Raw genomic sequence first — 20,116 nt, 5'->3', positions numbered from 1 at the left:
GGGGGGGGGGGGGGGGTAAGAAAAAAAGAAAAGAAAGTTTTTCAATAGGTGGGTGCTCTTTGGGCAGGCAGGGAACAGGCCTGACCTCCTACAAGCTCAGTGAGTACTGGAATCATCATATTGGGATAAAAACTAATAGCTTCCTCCTATTCCTCTCAATAACAAAGTTCTGGTTTCAATCTATCCCTGAAAAACATGTTTTTATCAAAACTAGTTGTTGAGTTCAAGATGAATTCGCAAATTCCTTTGGGATGACTGTTTAAAAGATTTTAAATTATTCAGTGAAAAATATCAGCTCAGCTTTACTTTTGGCTGCTTTGTTCCCAGTGAATGCGAACAGACGGAAACACTGGCATAGCATTTCTCTTTCCACAGCATCACGTGGCACAGCAGAAACTTCTACATGGTGACTAAAAGCTTTATGGTAATAACTAGTATTTCAGGAAGGAATAGGGGTTTCTCTGTGCAGCTATGAAGGGGAATGTTTCAGAGTATCATCTTCATCTGTTCTTCCCCCAGTGTTTTCACAGACATGCACGAGCATATACCATCTCATCTCACATAAATTCACATGCCACTTTCTAACCAGGCATAGGAGTTTGGAGGATGGATATGTTACAAGGAAAGTAAGTCCCACATCAGATCTTCAGCCAGGTTAGTTAGTGGTCCAACCAAAAATTAGAAAGACATTCAGGACTGGTTTGAAATTGCCTTGACAGTTTGATCAGGTAACTTCCTCAAAGCTATTCGCTTCTCTGAGTTACGTATCCAATATATCATGAACAGCTTAACCAGTGGAAATTTCTAACCTGCATATTTAAATCATTTAGGTTACACTTGCATTTCTTAGGAATAAATTAGCAACTTGCACAAGGTAATCTAGCTTCACTGACCTTTCTACTGTTGCCACATTTTCCAGTTCATCTGAACTGAGTTTGCTGTTGGCGGTTCGGGTGACTGGCTCCCTAATGCATGTCAGTAGGGTGGCTCCCTGCTTCACAGCTAGCTTCAGCTCATCCTGAGGGAAAAAACAAGCCAAACAAATTGAATGTACTTTATCAATGCTCACATCTCTCAGATGTACAACATAGTAATGCTAAAGGAAGATTCTTTCATAGGTATTAAATACTTCGAACACAATATAAATGCTTACCAAAGATGACAAGTCTTTCTAGGAACATAGAGACTAAATCTATTCACACTGAAGATAGATAGATATATTTCTAAGGAAAGGAATAGTATGCAACTTCTGAGCAGATTGCATTTCTGACCTGGCAACTCGCAAAATAAATTATTCTACCACAAATTGAATGTGTGCTGCCAATTGTTCAGTGAGCTGAGGGACTGCGCTAAGACATAGCACTTCTTGATGGAATTTCTTTAAACAATGTTGTGACAAACTGCGACACAGTATGTCAGCCATCAAAGAGTCATCCACAGAAGGAGGTGTCTTCCAAGCATGAAACACGAACAACGAAAAGGACAATGAGGCTCAAACATTAACATGTCAGCTGAGGAGTCCCCACATCACTGCACACTTCTTGTGTGAAACTTGTTCTTGTGCCACTATAGCTTAAGCAGTGTTCTTTCTCTTGTGTTCAACTTAAGGTGTTTGTTTACAGCAGTAATATTTTCTTCTGAGCCTTACTCTGCAAAGCTAAACTTGACCCAACTTTTTTTGAAAAAGAAAATGACAGTCATCATCTAGTTAGATCATTCTGGCTATTTCTTGATTATCCTTACATCTGGTCTAGTCTGAATTCATCCATTCTGATGAACTCTTCATCAGGAGTCCATGCTATTCCAGATGTGAACCTATCACACTCTCTCATACAGAAGTGATATTTCTCTGTTCTTTATCCCTGAAGCTGCAAAAAGTCCTTTTTCATAGTTCAATCAAATCAGCCTCCTGAACCTAGGTTTCTGTCCTCTTCTGTAGTTTCCAAACAATGGAATCCCAAATGATGGCAGAAAATTTTGTTGAATCATAAATCATACATTGCACTGATGGTGCTGTCATGAGACAACATTCACCTTCAGCTTACTGTGGTGGTCAGTGTGTGCAGAGAGGAGCTCCTCTGTGCACTGCACATCGTTGGGAAGTTCAGTCTCTGCAAGGTCTGTTCCAAAAGTCTGTAGCATCTGTGCTGTTGTTTTTACTGTCATTGCAAAGTTTTCAATAGCCTGGAAAAGCAAGAGCATAAAGTTACAGAGTGGTTATTTACCCTTAGCCCTGTAACAATGCTTAGTTCTTCAGGCACGCTGTGCTGCAAGTATTACATGCCTATAAACCTGGCCATGTTGCCTTTCTTTGGGTGGGTATGCTAAAAGTGACAAAATAAATCCTGTGTCACAAATTATCTTTTCTTAAGCCTACAAGTATTGTCATCTCCATGGACCAGCTGGGGAACTCCCAGAGCTTAGCAGACATAATGAAACCACAGAGGACATCAGCTTCAAAGTCAGGACTGGAACTTCAGATCCTCTGCCCATGCTTGCTGGGAAACTCTGCTGTGTTTAAAATTTTAATGAAGGCTTTATTTAAGTTGAGGAGACTCTGAAAGTACTTAGGGCAAAGGGTTTTTACATTTATATTTATACAGCCATTTTTCACTTAGCAGCAGTCTGTCTTCCCCCAGCTTTTGAAAATGTGCATTTCCATCCTGCCTATCTGTACTAGAAGCACTCCAGTCACTCCCTCCCATCTGTTCATATTAGTACACAAATACAAGAATGACTCACTGCAAATATAGTTTAAACACATAAATTCATTGGAGCATTGCTGTTTCTTTATATCTTTGCTGCATCAACACAAAACCTGTCAGAAATCTTTGGGTTTACTGAAGAAAGTGGAGCTGAGAAAGGCTTAAAAACAATGCTGCCTTTTCAGAGTAGAATATACTGTTTAGATTTGTGAGTTACGATAAAAAACTTTGTATCTAGTAGCAAGTAACTGCATGGGATATTTTTTTCATGATCATGCCCCTATTTTTTTTAGGGACTGCATTGTTTTATATAGCAAAACAATGTTTTATTCTTAACACTTTCTGATCTAACCCAGCTGATGGCTTGAGTCAGTCAACAGCACTAGGAATGCTTCTATACCCAATCAGACACTACACAGTTGTTGCAAGTTGCATTCCCTTCTCCAGCAATGATGAGAATTCCCCATTTGCAACCATGACAGTTAAAATCATACTGTGTGCTCAGTGAAAAACAAACTAGAGGTGGATCATCATTCAAAAGACGCAGAGAGAAATTACATTCCACATATGTGATCTGAAACATGTCCCAGATGAAGCAATGGTAGCAGGGTTCTTAACCTTCTTCCCTTTTTTCCCATAAATTCTTGCTTGCTTTCAACATGAGCAGTACAGACCTGTATATGCTCTGGCTTAGTGCTTTGCAGCCGTAGCTTGCTTTTCTCATCACTGAAACTACTGGATTAAAGTTGGCTGAAATGTCACACTTCTGACTGCAGCACAGACAGAGCCATCCACGACCAAAGGCCATTTAGTAAAAGCCAGAAAAGTACTCTGTAAGCAAGAAAGCTCATAGGCTCCCAGCTATTCAAGATAAGAAAGCAGAAACAAAGAGCTATGAAGTGAAACTGCTGTTTCACTACCATTTAGCAAGAGTTTAAAGCTGTTTCAGAAAAAAAAGCACTGGCAGGACAATACATGAGAACACTAAGAGCAGTGGCAAAAGGCATTAGGACCATAGCTTGGCAAGACTGAAAGTCAGGTCAGGGTGCCATGGAGGCTGACACTGCCCTGATGACAACTTATCCAGCCAAGTTCCTTGGCTGCCTGCACCATGAGCTTATCAGTGTTTCACTTAATAGCATTCTTGCCCCCACCCTCTCGTGTGTGTATGAGTAATAAATTATTTCATGTACCTGGGTTACATCTGTGGAGTTTTTGTATTGGGTTTTTTTTTCCCCAAGTCTTTGTGCTCAGTAGAAGTGTTTCAAACAAATTTAACCAAAAGATCTGGGAATTATGTAGCCACACTCACCTCAAATCTTGGCTCATTTTTATCTGCATATTTTCCAAAACTATATATTCATGCTTTCTGTAAACCCCTGTCATTAATAAACAGTACAGCCTTTCTTGTACCTCTTTTTATTCCTCTTCCTCATTTTTTCAAGCCTTTAGCTGTTTGAGAGCTCATATACATGATTCCTTCAGACTTACCCGTCCTTGCAAAGACAACTGCATATTTTTGATACTTTTAACATATAAGCCTGTTCACGTATCTCAATCCTAAGCTCACTGTAGTCAACACAGCTATGAATGTGTTCAGACCAGTGTTAGAGGAAATTCAGATTCTGTGTTTGCATATCTAGAAGCTTGAAATATTTGGAGGTTCTCGAGAAGAGTAAAATTTAATTTCATAAGGATGATGATAAAGCACAGAAAATGACAACAGGAAAGTGACAAAACTGACCTGACTTAACAAAGCTACCTCAGAAAAGCTCTTTTTCTAAGAAGTGTTAGATCTATCATGCAGGTCAACAATAACAGACTAAAACCCAAGACTGCTCAGAACACAGCAAAACCTTGGGGCTACTTAAGTATGAGCTCTAACGTACCACCCTTCTAAGTAGACCCACAGATTCAAACACTGCATCTTTGGGAAATTAGTTCATTTTCCATGATCAGAACCCAGCTTTGGCCATGTTTGCTTAGATAGGATGAGAAAACATTTAGGCTGCTAATCTGCCAGCGTTTGGGGTCTGTTTTTTTTAAACTGTTACCTTTTCTGGGTGCCATAAGGAATTGTTTACATTGTTTTGAACCAGCCACTGAGATGCATTAACCAACCCAAAAAGGGAGCAAACAATCAAACCTGTAACAAGTTTCCTCAAACACAATTGAATAAAAAGGTTTTCTGCTTTCCTACAATTATCAACTGTCTTCCATTACTCAAAGTAACACCCAGCTGGACTGCAAATTCATGTAGCACAGAAACAAAACCAAAGAAACAAAATCAAGAGTTTTGAGTATTTTTCTTCTCTTAAAGCCATGGACATAATTAAGCATTAAAGTGAGAATTTTTACCTCTGATTCAGTGAAGTGCTTAAAGATTATGTTCAACTTCAACCATGAACTAAAGGCCTATGAATGTCATCAATTACTCCAAAGACAGGAATGTGCCAAAGAGCCTTGCTGAGTAAGGCCATAGTCCAGGTCAACAGTGAGATACAGATCACTGCTTCTGTTAAAGATATTTGGGGAATTTGCCTTTCTCTATTTGAGTCATGGATTTCCTCTCTCCATGAGTCCCTAGCAGAATCCATAGGTTGAAATGCAGTTGAGAGTTACTACTTAGTAGTTGCTCTACATTCATCATCTGGACAATTTTGGGTGTAGACATGTGTAAGAACACCAATACTCACAGTTCGGTGATGTATCCACTGACTGTGGCCATACTCCAGGGTTCCTCCCAGCTCCCGGGTCAGCTGACTTTTGTCAATATAGCCATGCAGATCAGAGACAGAATTTAACATGATGATCTGAAACAAATCCAAACACAATGGAGTGAGAAAAATAACAAGCCCTTTCAATTATTGCTCCTAGGTTGTGGGTTTGCCTTAAACGTACGACAAAACTGCAGTTCCACCATAGCCAGTAAGTTCCCATTATGTATTTATTCATGCAATGGACAGTTTATTTTCACTAGATTTTCATCTCAACATGTATATGGCTTTTCTTGAACTAACCATAATTTGGCATCATCTTGCTCCTTGCTACGCTGAGGATACAGTCATTCTGCACATATATCAAAAGCAAAAGTATGGTGTTTATAATGTTCTCTCAAAATTCCATGAAATAATTTCTGAGTTTTCTAGATAACTGTTATTTACAGAGAAATCGAGGAGTAAACAGGTTGAACAGCTCACTCAACACAAACCACTTGAGCCAAGGAAGTGCTGAAATGAGACCAGACAGAGTAAGATTTTCCTTTCAGTTGTATCATTTTTATGCTGCTGTATGTCCACTGAGTACACTGCACTATTCCATTTTAAACTATAATGAAAGAGAAATGGGAGACAAACCTAAAAGAATTTTCTTAGTTTGAAGAGTCTCCTTACACTAGACTTGCGTAATGAAAGTAAAATCAGATTTGCATTCAGCTTCAGGTAAGCAGTATTACCTTTGGCAACCACTTTAATTATGCACAATTTCAGCCACAGAAAGCAAGATTTTGAGGAAAAAATTACTAGAAATTTTAAGCCTTACATTTTAATATATGTCAAATGTATTACTTCATTCTAACTGACAGTGCGTGTTAGCAGCTCCAAGGGAGTATGGTAAGTACACTTGCAAGCTCTGTGGGCAATGAGATTAGCACAGATGTATGGAGGCAAGAGGATGTATGGTTCTAGGCTGACAGTGTCTAAGAAAAGCCTTGAGAACAAACCCGAACAGGTTTTTAGCTGATCTTTGTTACAGAATCATACTAGAATAATTCAGGTTGGCAGGAACCTCAGGTCTCTAGTCCAACTTCTTTCTGAAAGCTGGGTCAGCTGTGAGAGCAAACCAGGTTGCCCAGGGCATTCTGGAAGCCTCCGAGGAAGGAGACTGTCCAACCTCTTTGAGCAGTCTGGTCCACTGCCTGATTACCTTTGTGGTGAAAAAGTTTTTCCTTAAGTCAGAACTGCCCTTGTTTCACTTTGCGTCAGTTATCTTTCATCCTACTGTCATGCACAACTTGGCTGCATACTTGGAGAAACTGGAAAGCTGCTGGTATGTTGCATTAACCCTCCCAATCTTCCCCTTCTCCAGGCTAGACAAGCCCAGTTGCCTCAGCATCTCATAGAGCACATGCTCCAAGCCCTGACCTTCTTGTTGGCTTTCTGTTGACCTCACTTCAGATTAGTATTTTTCTTGTACTGGGGTAACCAAAACTGGAGAGGGTATTCTCAGTGCAATCTAATAAGAGCCAAATAAAGCAGGATAATCATTTGTCTCGATCTGCTGGCTATGCTCCTGTCAGTACTGTTGCTGTGAATGCAGGATGCAGACAGATTCCTTTGTTGCCAGTGCACACTGCTGGCTCACATATGGCTTGCTGTCTACCAGGTTGCCAGGTCCTTTTCAGCAGAGCTGCTATCTGGACAGTCAGGCTACAGCCTGTGTAGTTGTCAACAATACAACACTGTTTGTTGTTGGGACGGAAGAACATGGGCTCTTCCTTATTGAGGAAGGAAGTCCTTCCCAGTTGCAGGACTCTGCATTTGTCCCTTATTTATTTCATAACATACTTGTCACCCCATTCCTTGAGCTTACATCCCAGTGGCTCTGGTTTTCAGTGTACCCACTGCTCCCTAGTTTAGTGTCATCTGCAAACTTGATGACAGCACACCATGTTGCCTCTTCCAGGTCATTGATAAAGATGCTAAACAGAGCAGGTCCCAGCAGACATCACTACATCACTCTACTTGTTGCCCACCTCCAGGTAGAGGTGGGCTGCCTCTACCTGCAGGTGAAGTATGGCTCATTAACCATTACCCTCTGAGCCCAATCATGCAACTAATTTTTAAATCCATCTAGTTGTCCACCAGACAACTAGACTTTAGCATCCTGACTTGGATACAAGAATATTATGGGAGATGCATCTGGTCTCATGAAGCTGTATGGCTTGAATATTCTCAGGTAGTCCTTAACTCAGTAGTTCTTCACTTCCAGCAGTTCATCTTCACCTTTAACCCAGCTTCTAAATACAGAGCCCAGGAGACCTTGTTGGTGAAGAAACTGAGGCAAAGAAAGCACAGAGTATCTGAGTGAAAGCTAAAAGGGAAAAGTATTCCCTGAACGTGTTATCAAACACTGTTTTGTTATAATCAAGAAAAATAAAAAAAATACATCATCTTGGAGTAGCCTCAGGCTGGAACATGCAGTCTATGCACCACTTCTGAACTGCAAATTATCTTTGAGAAGTAGGTCTTAAATGCTTTGTAACTCTTCCTCATCAGTGATGTTGCTAACAAATTGGAAACCTTTTGATACTCCAAAGTTCACTGTAACTACAGAGGAAAACTGTCACAGAATCTTAGAATGGTTTGGGTTGGAAGGGACCTTAATGATGATCTAGTTCCAACCTGTGCCATGGGCAGGGCCACCTTCCACCAGACCAGGTTGCTTAAAGCCCCTGTCCAACCTGGTCTTGAACACTGCCAGAGATGGGGCATCCACAACTTCTACCGGCTTTTCTTTTAGGAAGATGTTTGCTTTAACCCGGTATGCTCAGCATGAGCCACAAAGCACATCTATTAATATTGCCAGCTATGGTGCTACCCATCAAGGCACAAGTCTTCACCCTGAAGGCATCTCTGCAGGAGGAAGCCTTGGAGCAATCCAGCATCCACCTACGAAACCAGTCTTACAGAGCCTTAGCATATTCCAGTTCTTGCCAGACTGAAGACAGACACATTCAGTAAGCTGGAGCATACAAGACAGTAGCAGTTTAGAAGAGGAGGGCCTGCATAGGCAGGTCAGCACAGAACGCAGAGCTACTGTGGGGTTGCTTTGTGATGGGTTAGGCCATCTGAAAGAAGTCACAGCCTACAAAGTTCAAAGAAGCGCTTGCTATGGACAGACTATTCAGCTTTTTGTGTACGCTATGAAGCTGGTTTAATTCACTTCCCAGAATGGGAGATTTCTTAGGTAAATCTCTGGGTGTTCCTTTTGAATTTCCAGATTTTATTCCAGATGAACCCTGGTGTATTTCCTGTATTGCCTTGCTCTTGGGTAATGATATTTAATCAAATCACTATCCCAATAGAGAGTTACCTCAGGAGGTTTTATTAACCACATTTGTATGTCAACAGGTCATAGAAATCCTGCATTTCCTTCTTGTGTCTGGTTTATTATTTCAGCCTTTATTTCCTGCTCTTGTTTGACCTTCTGGCTTCTAGTCAATTCAGTGTTGATTTAATCCAGCAAATCTATTTTACTGAATATATTTGCAGTCTGATAGCTCAGACAAACTCTTCAACAAATGTTTCCTTAACAAATGCACACCATATTATTGAAGCCCCTTTTTGAATGCTTATATCCTGGCCCTGACTCACTTGTTGTTGTGATAGGAAATGCAACCCATCCACAGCCCAGTTATGACATTTATGTTGTCATAGTGCCAAATGCACAACATGAACAAACATCTGCAAACAATCTAAAAGACGATGGTGGTATTAAAGATAGGTACTGATACCTAATTGGTTGAGTAAGGGTATCTCCAATGGGACGAGAATTCTCTGGCCCTGTTCTCATGCTTGGCATCGGAAACTGGGGTAACACAGAGGCATGCCTGTGTTGGCACGGTCTTTTTAGGATGGGCTGCAAACACAGGTGAAAGGGCCCTCCACAGGACATGACAGACCCTGAGAACTTAAGATACCTTTAGCACAACCCTAAGCAACTTACGATAGCATCAGACATATATGGACAGCATGTACACAAATCTGGCAGACTGTCTACAGCTATCTGGGCATGAGGCAGGCAGATCTAGCAATAAACATATCATTCTCTTAGTTTTGTAAGACTGCCCTAATAGTTCTGTGGACATACCCTGTGGTATGTCCACATACCACATACCTCTGTGGCTCAAAATCTGAATGGCCAAGACGACCCCAAACTAAACTCCTGTTTTTCCTGCGTGTGAGAAAGATGAGTTACTATTTAATACTTAGTGCAGTGCTTGACCCCTGCCCAGAATTAACATCCTTTCCAAATTTGATAGTTTCAAGTTGAATTTGAAATGCAACGTTGTCACCAAATAAATTGCTAAAAGTATAGAAGATGCTGAATTGTTAGAAAATGCTAGTTATTGGTGAAGTTGTCCCTTTCTAGGCTGCAGTTGCTGGTACAACAGTTGCTATAGCAACAGATTGTGGCTTATTAAATACAGGAACATCCATTTTTTTAAGGTGCTATAAAATGGAAAGATTTTGTTTTGTAATCAAACATGCATTTTTACATTAATTTTGCAATTCAATTACCAAAAAGTCACCCGTAACAAACTACAGTCAGCATTACAGTTTAATCCACAATAATCAAATGAATATTCATGATTCCTTTTCTGTATTCATTGTAATAAATGGGCTGCTGTCTCTTACTTCAGAAGAAGCACAAAGTATTTTAAACACCTGATCTTCAAACTTAGATATTGACAGAGCTAGAATTTGGAGGAGAGCCATGGATCTTTTACAAAACTGTATAAAACCACAAGCAAAATCCAAAACAATCATACGAAATCACTCCAGTAAAGTCATTGTGGAACACAGTATGAATCTGGTCCAGGATGAAATACCATAAATAATCATAATTCAAGTTTATTTATAAATCACTTTGAAACCACATGCAAACATGCAGCTACAAACAACTCCCTAAAGAGCTCTCGTAGAATAATCTAAACCTTAAACTCTTTCAGGAATGATAACTTGCTTCAAATCACATTCTCATCAACTCACAGAATATGCCAAGTGTATATAAAAAGAAGTAAAAAACAGACTTTGAATCCTGAGGGCATGGGGATCAAAGCCATTAAGAATACACAATGCTATGCAAGCATTTAACAGGGCACTGTCAGCAGTCCCGTGGATAATACACAAAATAGTGCAGAATTCAGCCCTAGCCTTTCACTGCTCTGTAGTACTAAATAGTTATGTTTGTCACCAGAGTGGGAAGATCTTCCTCTACCTACATCATGGGAATGGCTCAACTGACTCAGATGTCAACACTTAAAAGCCAAGTCACATTTTATATTTAGACTGACATGGGAGCATGTCCATTAAATACTGTGAAGCATCTGCTGGTAATTAACTATTTGACATTACTATTATACACACCATACGGACCCAGATAAAAGTCCCCAGTTGCCACATACAATAAAATTTCATTTACTGGGTTATGAGAAATTCCTGACACCTAATAACTGCAGACATGGAGATAAAGAAAACACGTGGGCAAAAAATGCATGCTTACCGGTACCTTCATTTTAAAGTCATCTCGATAGAGTTTAATGCCAATGTCAGCGATTGTCCTTTGAATAAAGCGGGAAGGTCTCAGGACAAACACTAGCTGCAGGTTTCCTGGAAATGCTCCCTGCAAGAAACATGGAACTATTAGAAGGCACAACTCTGCCTTACAGAAAGACCAAGGGAATTTTCAGCCAAGTGTTTCCTAGAGGGCAAAGCAGGTAGGACTTACTGAACCTTGCTCAGTCCAGCTGCTAATAGTATCAGCTGATCCATTCAGTATGTGCACATTGTCACAATCTCCAAAGCCGGTAGAAAGACTGTCCCTTTTTACTGCCCAGCTATGCATTGTTTTCTGATATGGATTTAGCACAGAGCTCTAAAGTTTCTGCAGTAGCTCCTTGCTCCCCCGTATTGGAACCACACCAAGCCCCCTTTGCACGACTACACCATAGGTTTTCCCGGTTTTTAGGCTGCCGCCACTAGAGGGCAAAACTGGCTACCAACGTTGGACTTGGTGAAAGAAGATGGCGGCACAGATGAATTCCCCAGGCTGACCTACCTTCTCCTTTTGGAACGGGTGTTTAATATTTTTAACCTCGCATATTCTTACACACACAGGCACTCAACACATTCATCAGACATGGTTCTGTCTGCAACACCCAACCTACATCTCTCACGCACTCCTCTGAGCTCATCAAGCATAAAAAAAGAACAATTTCTAGAAGAGAGCAGCTAAAAAGAACTGAGAATGAAAAGCAATTCTGTTTAAATTCATTGAAAAAACTTAAAGTCGCCTTGGTCATCCCTCCTACACTTCTGTGTATAAGCACTTGCTCTCACAGCACACGTTCCTGGCAATAAGTGTATAAAACCAGCTGCTTTTGTTCACACTGAAAATCACTGCTCTGACTTTTGCAAATGAGATAGAATAAGCTATTATGAGTTTCTTACAGAGATCACTTACTACCATGCAAACAGAAGTCCCCTCGAAACATAAGCAGGCCACATCATTACATCAGTGCACAGAAGTGTATGTCTGTTATACTCTTCCAGGAACCAACTTCAGATTACTAGAATTAGTATTGCAGTCAACCCAGCAAATAAGGAATTTGTCCTAATTCAGTAGTAAACAAGGCTGTGTAATTTGTTACTGCACCTTCCTCCCTCTTTTATTTAACACTCAAGAGCTTCAGGGCAGGGGAGAATCTGCATTCACAGCCAGAAAGTGTGAGCTAAAAATGAGCACACAAAACTGTATCCTGTGTTGAAGGTTCAACAGATAATTTTAATTTCTAGAAGATAAATAACAAAAGTAAGCACTTACTGCTATCCGTGTCAGGGATGCCTTGACTGCGCTCCATTTGTCCCGTCGTCTGTCTATGATGATGATGAATCCGATGCTGGCAGCCTCCAGACTGCAAAACAGATGAAATAAGTATGCTGGGTTACATGGAGATACTCCCATTCCAAGGAAGTGTACTGCAGCAAAACACAGCCTCTGTCAGATCACCCTGTAAGCCCATTATAAAGATGCAACGTAGAGTGGAAAGAATGAGTATTTGGCAGAAATTCACATGAAAACAAAAGCCGACAAATTTTCTCTTTCCAGTGTGAGGCTAGCAGCTTACACAAGACATGAATATTTTAGCTGCTAAATCTCTCAGCTGCTAGGCTACCCTGCTACCAAACTAGGTAATATGAATAGTTCAGGATCATGAATTACACTGTGCTGTATTGAAGACAAAAACCTCAGATCTTGTTTTATCTGCAAAATAATTCAAGTTATTGGACACCGCACTTCATTCTTCATTCTCAAGTATGCTGACATCTGACAGGGACACTTGGCTGCAAGGGAGCCTGTATCCCCAGCTGTTCCCCCTTGCTTGTGTACACAATGACCCAGGAATTCTGGTAGGCAAAGCAGGAATTGAAGAGTTCTATCTTGCCAACCACAAAGTGGTTCTAGGGTTGCAAGTCATTCAAATATCCTTTTAACGTATTGGCTAGAATAACAGTTACTGTCCCTTCTCAGTACTTTTGAAGGAGGATCTATGAGGCACTGATTTGATGCTCTGTCCCATCTGTGTAGGCCTCATAAATATCCCATCCTCTGTCCCTCTCTCACAAAAATCCCACTTTGCTGTGCAGGGCTTCAGTGGGACTGCTCTACTCTGCCTCCCAGGAGCGCTCAGAGTTGGAGAGAAGTCCTTGGGAGCTACAAGCACACACAGACAAAAATCTCCAGAAACGTCATTATAGCAGGATGGCTCAGTTATCTCTGGACAAAACAGAGGCAGGCAGAAAGAGCATAAATGACATAATCAAAGGACATACTGCAATCAAACATCTAATCACAGATTAAAATCAAAAGAAATTGTATAAAACATTTCCTTGATCTCTTTTCCATTGTCCATACAAGAAGCAACCTAGGAACAGCATTTTCATGGGTCATTTTGTGCAAACTTTTGTCAATAATCAACAAAGAGCACCAACGTTAGCAACACTGAGCTTCTGCTGCAGCTCTGCAAGATTAAGAAAAGCAACCTGAAAGCCAAAGTGTTATGCAAATCCAGGTTGCCATGCAAGTGTTCTTAATAGTTCATACTGGAAAAGGAAAACTTGCTGAATTTTCCACTTCAATATTTTTACATCATTCCTCTGAGAACTACAAAATTCAATGACAACAGATGACCTTTCCTCTTAAGTAGCGCAACATGCAGCTCTTTATGCAGAAAACAGAAAATGTGTTTGCAGCAGAGACTGTCAAGCAGAGAAGGTAATTAATTAATTTTTGCTGATATATATATGTTTTTGCTGATATATATAAAATCCATTTTTGCTGATATAAATATATACATATACTTCAATAGCTCAACAAAAGTTTCAAGGAAAAAGAACGGCCAGCTTGATATCTATGCATTTGCTCTAGATGTTAGGGGAAAAAAAAAAGTTCACATGAAGGCAACAAAGAAATTGTATGTATTGCAGATTGTTACAGAAAGGGTGTTAGAAACTAAACACAAAAGTCTCAACCTGGGGGCTTCCTTAAGTACCCAAAAATTTGCACTGGTTTTATCAAATTGCTTCTGCTGATGGGGGCTGAAAATTGCTTTGGATGGCTGGAAGCCATGAAAAGCCTGGGCAAATCAGCCTCAGCCTCCAGACCACCAAGTAGTATCTCTGTGGTCAGAGTAACTGTCCTGCCTAATGGAGACACATAATATGAGGTCAGGCTTTTTCTCTCTGCCTTGACAACCAATGTTGCTGCACTACAGTTGGGTGCCAGGAACTCTGGTTGTATCTCAGAGAATATTGTAGCAAACTTGCTGATGATAGTTTGGAAATCAAAACAAGCACAAAGTCATGCACTATTTTCCTCTTTCGCTTGTGTGACACATGTCAAAAAAAAAATAGCCCACCAAACATTTTTGTTTAGTAACATGCCAAGAAACATTTAGGAAACATATAGAAAGAAAACAGCTGCTAGAAATTGTAGGGTACAAATGTGTACCAAGGGAAAGGAATGATGCTTTTTTGCATGCCTATTCTTATTTAATACCCTAGCACAGCATCTCACTCCAGGCAAAAGGCTGAAACCCCCACTCCTCAGCATCAGAGCTGCATCTACCCTGGGCACATTGGTCTGCCAATCCTGGTGCCAACGGTCCCAGTTATTCTGTTTACTACAGATGAAACTGGAAGCTACAAGCCTCCAATCCTCCAACTAATACAACCACCACCACCCCAAAAGGCAAAAAAACCTTTGAGAAGCTGTCAAATAAACACACTCTAAAAACCAGACTGATGTGTATTGCACCCAATTCCCTGGCCTAGGGAACAGGAGGCCATGCAGTCAACACCGGCTGCTGTCTCACCACCCAGTCCACAGAAAACTGGCTTGTTAAAGACAGGATCACACTCATTAACAAAATGAGTCATTAACAAACTCTCCTACATATGATCCACCAGTTCAGACTAATCCAGGATAAAGTTTGTAAACATTTGATGCTGATAATACTAACAGTTGTCACAATCCAGTGCTCCCAAAAACAACCCCAGCACCTTCACTGGCCTCTTGTTAAAGCATGAACTCAAGCTTGCACTGGCCCCATACAGGTGGAGGTTAGCTCTTGTATTCACAGTTCTTCAAATGACCAGATAAATCAGTAATCACAAGATATGAATCCCCCTTGGGTTTCTTTACTTTTGCAGGCAACAGGATTTGGTCCAAATACATGGTTAATCAGAACAAATACAAAAAAATGCTTCTTGTGACTAGTTGTTTCGAGAGAACAGTGTTACAAATCAATATCTATGTTGCTTACAGCATGTTATTGAAACTAGTTTGTTGTATAGATCAAAGTTATTAGTAAAACAGTGAGATAGGAAGGGGGAATTAAGTCAGTGCAATTCTCCTTTCAACAGCATCATGTTTAGATGGCCTTGGAGAAGGCTGTCTCTAATATGCTTTATATATTTTTGACAGCCATGTTAATTTTTGAGAACCATGTTAAAGCAGCAGGAAAATGGGAATGTAAGACCCATCATTTGGGTCAAAAGGGTCACCAAAGTATGGTCTCTACTCCAAAGAAACAGAGAATATATACTGGAATCAGCATCTAATTATATTTTCAGCCCAGACTGGTGCAACCAGTCTGTAGCTGCTGAATATCTAGAACAATAATTGGACACATAGGATCAGGTTCAAATCTGATGCAGTACCACTGAAACCAGTGATTTATAACAAAATTCCCAACAAAGTAGGTGTGTTAGCTGAAGCTAACAAAATGCTGATGTTGATCTATGGAAATATATCATTCAACTACTGTCAGGTTAATAAAAATCAGGAAAATGTGTTCTTGACAGAATTTATGATGTAGCTAAACCACAAGTAACTATATCCATAAGTGCCATATTCACACAAGCTGACACATAAAAATTGCCCTGTTTTGCCCATCTCCCTGGTCTGAGAGACTGACTACAGGCATTCTAATAGCAAGGTACATGGAGGATTGAAGGCCTAGAAGAATTCAGAATCAGACCCTTATAAGCACATTTTGGTGAGCAAACCGCAACGGAAGTAACTGACAGGGCAGCATCTGCCAAAAGCAACAAGTACAACTGTGTTTAAAAAAATAAAAGTATTTCTCCAAGTAAAATGTGCCTCTGTGTCTGTGAACTAGCTCTTACATCCTATTTTTAAAAGTCTCTCAAACATGTAGAAATGCTTAAAAAGGGACCTTTGCTGTTTTTTCAAGTACATCTTCATGAGCAGTTCATTTTTTTTCAGATGTTCTTCTACATAGGGATTTGTAACAGCACAAAAGCATTCAGGCATCAGAGAATCAAGAAAAATTAAGTTCATAGATAATAGGAACAACAGCTTATGAAATACAGACACAAACAAGAAAATGCAAGAGAGAAGGAGCAAAGGAATTTTCTCATGAAATTAGGCTTGGCAGGAGTGGTCATGGGGGTGGAGAGAGCTGGGAATAATGAACATATGGGAATAGGAACACTGCTTATCAGTTGCCACTGCAACACTTTAACATCACAGTGTTGCAGGCCAGTTAAAGACAGACTGAGGAAACGGAAGATGAAACAGATACTTTCATAATGACTTGAAAAACAAGAAAACAGTGAAGGAGAAAAAAATACCATTAAATATGCAGTCTAGCTATGGTGGAGTGCTACTCACAGCTCTTCCTCTCTAAAAACAAGTGTAGTAACTGCAGCTGGCTGCCAAACCTGCCAAAAAGTGGTGCCTGGCATATGGGGCTGCAGGGGAAAGCACAGGCCAGAACACCTTATTACACAAACAGTGCAGGTACAATTCTAGCTGCAGAAGAGTACGAAAAACAAGCCAAAACATGAGATCTGAAAGAGATTTGTCAGGGTAAAATGAGAATCAGGCCACTAAGCAAACACTTCAGGCACTATTGCAGTACATACAATTTACAACATTGAACCTACTACATTGTCTGAGAAGAAACAGTTAAGAAATTGAAGAATAGACTTAAAAATGACAGAATTTGAAGAAGGAGGAAAAGAGTGGGGAGGGAAGATGAGAAAACCACATGCTGCTAAAAAGGAAAGCAGCTAAGCAGAGCACAGAAGAAAATGTGGGAGAATATATACATCACTCACTATCACTCTGGCAGACTATGCAAAGGCAAGCAGCAAACAAACCAGCGATACACAACTGTAAATCTTTGCTGCCACAGGTTGATGGATGCAACATGACAATGGTCTAGAGAAGAGAGGTGCCTTTGGACAACAGAAAACTCAAAATGGACCTGTAACCTGATACAAAGTTAGACTTCAGCCTTCTCAACGTTATTCCCTGCTTTTCACCTTGATGTTCAGGAACGTGAGCTCTGTGGGAACCCATATAACACCTCAGTCCTGGTGTAAGGATTGGTCTTGATGATCTGAAAGGTCTTTTCCAACATAGGTGATTCTACGATTCTGTGGTATCAGTTGTCTTTACTGAAATAAGCCAATGGTATTTGTATGTATGTTTGATTGTTTTTTTACTAGATAGAGCTGAATTAAGACCTAAGTTTAGCCAGGGAAACAGAGAGATTGTCAGCAAGTGATCCTATTTCAGTCAGCATGCTGAAAGAAAAGGCCAAACCGTGGTCTAAATGTCATTTGGCACTAAGGAATACATGCAGGCTAACAGCTGTGGGAGGAAAACAAGCCACAATGGCAGCCTCAGCACGAGTGGATGTGCAGCTGAGAAACCCCAGTCGTGTGTATCCAGAGGAAGGGATTTTGTTTAAAAACAAACACAAAAACTTTATCAATACTTTCTCAGTGTCCGTACTGTAATATCTCTACAGTAATATCTCTGAATTCAGGTTAGCCCTTGAACACTGATTTGAGGAGACCAGGAGGTGTCCAATTTCCTGATCTCTTTTGGAAGAAGAGAAGGGCACCTATTTACCAAAGTAGTTGATCCATGTCATTAGAAGAGAAGAGAATTCTGGTCATGGAATAAAGCAAGTAAAAAAGGGTTTTCTGGAGCTATCTATTGTACGTGTGCATGCGCAGAAGTATGCATCTGCATACACCATGTTATGCAATGTTTGTGAATGTGTGTGTATGTAGACCCCTTTGGTGGAGCACGCTCATGAGCAGGTGTTGAACCAGAGGAAAAATTAATCCAATTACAAAAATCTCACTGGACTGATCTTCCATTCTGGAAAGCAGTTTATGTTTGAAAGCCCAGAGTTTACTTACAGCCCACCCCAAAATACTGTGGTATGCTGATTTGCTCAGCAACATCAAAGACAAGTGCATGCCTGTACATCTGAATTACAACATTTGCTGTCTACCTTTTCAATGTTTTGTCATATGGGCACATATGATCAATCATTCCAGAGTGACTTAGAAAGTTACTAACGGAACGACGTCATCTTGTGATAACAGATCTTATCTCTACAATTAAAATGAACCTTATTCTACAGGATATCCAGAAACAGACACTACAAAATAAGATATTCTCTCTACCTTTACCTGAAAAATGGTGCTGATCTCTCTGGTTCACTGAGCAATGAAGAAGGAAATATTTTCTATGATAAACAGGGCGAACTGCTTTTCAAACTATACTTCATCTTACCCAATTCATGGTCATACCCTTTGTAACTACACAAGAGCTAGAGACTGTTGCTTCTCTTGGTCACTTTGTTTGATATCTGCACATCTTCCTTGAGAATCAAAAGAAAAGGTTAACTACTAGTAGTGAAACAACATGTACAGGAATGCTGTTGTAATAAACACAGTAAGTAGTATGTAGTACAGCAGTGCTAATGAAGGTAACAAAGCAGTCCCTTTACTGCTTGCTGAGATGTATGAGAGACACTCTTGGTGCATGGACCAGCAACTGCAAATTAGCAAGGCTCTGATGCACCCAAACAGCTCCACTGTTTATGCCACATAAGACTGTACTTCATATAATTATGTCATAAATCACACAACCAAAGCTTGCTGCTCAGGTTCTTCCTCTTCTAAATTACTACCTTTGTCCCTCACCATCTACATGAAGGGTGGCAAGTTTCAAACAGTGACTCAAGGAATGCAGTCAATCTTTCTAAAAACACTAACAAATACTAGCAAACTCCCTGGAAAACTCACATCCCTGCAGTGTGATCTATAATTGAACCTAAGTGTCAAACCAATGTGCTGGTCTGCAGAAAATGTAGGTTCAAATCCCAGCATGTCACTGACCTTGAACATGTCATTTGTATCAAACTGAATAGTCACTTACTCAACACAAGTTTTGGTGAGCCTGTCTGTAATGCAAGATATTACTTACACATACCTCATCACCTGTAAAACAGGCATATTGCAGCTCTCCTGAGTTACAAAGTTTTGAAACTTAATTCATCATTCTTTGCACATTGCCCTGTGATTCCTCAGGGGAAGACAAAATGCAAAACTGATAATCAAAGCAAAGGTCCATCTAGCCCAATACTCTGTCTCCAGTGTTTGGTAGGTAGCAGATACTGAGGCAAGAAGAAACGAGAGAACAATCTTTCTCTTGGTATATTCTCGCAAGTCCCAGCGTTACGGAATATATGCATTTCTTCAGCTAGAGTTTGCATCTGACCCATTGTGTTCAGCTGCCACTGATGGAGCTATCCTTCATGAATTAGTTAAATTTCATTTGAACCCATCTGTACTTTTGGCTTTCACACAGGCTGAAGCAGCATAAAGCATTTCTACCTACCACGTTGACAACGTCCTAGTTCCCCAACATGTGACAACGTTACTGGGAATCACCCACCAGCATACCAAATACAAAGAACTGGAAAACTAGTTTTGTGCTTTTCTCAGCTAGTAGTGCTGTTTTATTAACTCTGAAGCTGGTCATCGTCCCAGTCCTGCCTCTAGTGAACAAATATGTAAAACAAAGTTTCTCCTGTCAGAACAAAAGCCCTACAGAGCAGAGTGAAACAATGAAGCTGTTAAGTTCACAGTATGTGGTTTCTCTCAGCTTGCTTTGGCAACTTGGTATGGGGAATACATGTAGGTGGAGCTGGAAAACTTCTTACTCAAACTTGAAGGAGGCACGTTTTCCCTTCATCATCCTCTAAGCACCTTTATACACAAGACCACAGGAAA

The 20,116-nt window shown here is 40.4% G+C and overlaps 1 protein-coding gene across 1 annotated transcript in view; it reads right to left on the bottom strand.

The window, feature by feature from the left end:
- The window catches only part of MCF2L2 (MCF.2 cell line derived transforming sequence-like 2), a gene marked incomplete at its 3' end in the record, with an annotated part of 63,875 nt that overhangs the window by 15,020 nt on the left and 28,739 nt on the right, over positions 1-20,116 (bottom strand). The window contains exons 4-8 of the mRNA XM_010021275.1: positions 12,312-12,402; positions 10,992-11,111; positions 5,402-5,518; positions 2,035-2,184; positions 894-1,018 (exon numbers count right to left, since the gene is read on the bottom strand). Coding sequence (XP_010019577.1) covers positions 894-1,018; positions 2,035-2,184; positions 5,402-5,518; positions 10,992-11,111; positions 12,312-12,402 — 603 coding nt within the window. The remainder of the gene's footprint in view (positions 1-893; positions 1,019-2,034; positions 2,185-5,401; positions 5,519-10,991; positions 11,112-12,311; positions 12,403-20,116) is intronic.

This window comes from Nestor notabilis, unplaced genomic scaffold (genome assembly GCF_000696875.1).
Source record: "Nestor notabilis isolate BGI_N333 unplaced genomic scaffold, ASM69687v1 scaffold4859, whole genome shotgun sequence".
NCBI lineage: Eukaryota > Metazoa > Chordata > Aves > Psittaciformes > Psittacidae > Nestor > Nestor notabilis.
This window is presented reverse-complemented; position numbering and strand designations above follow the sequence as displayed.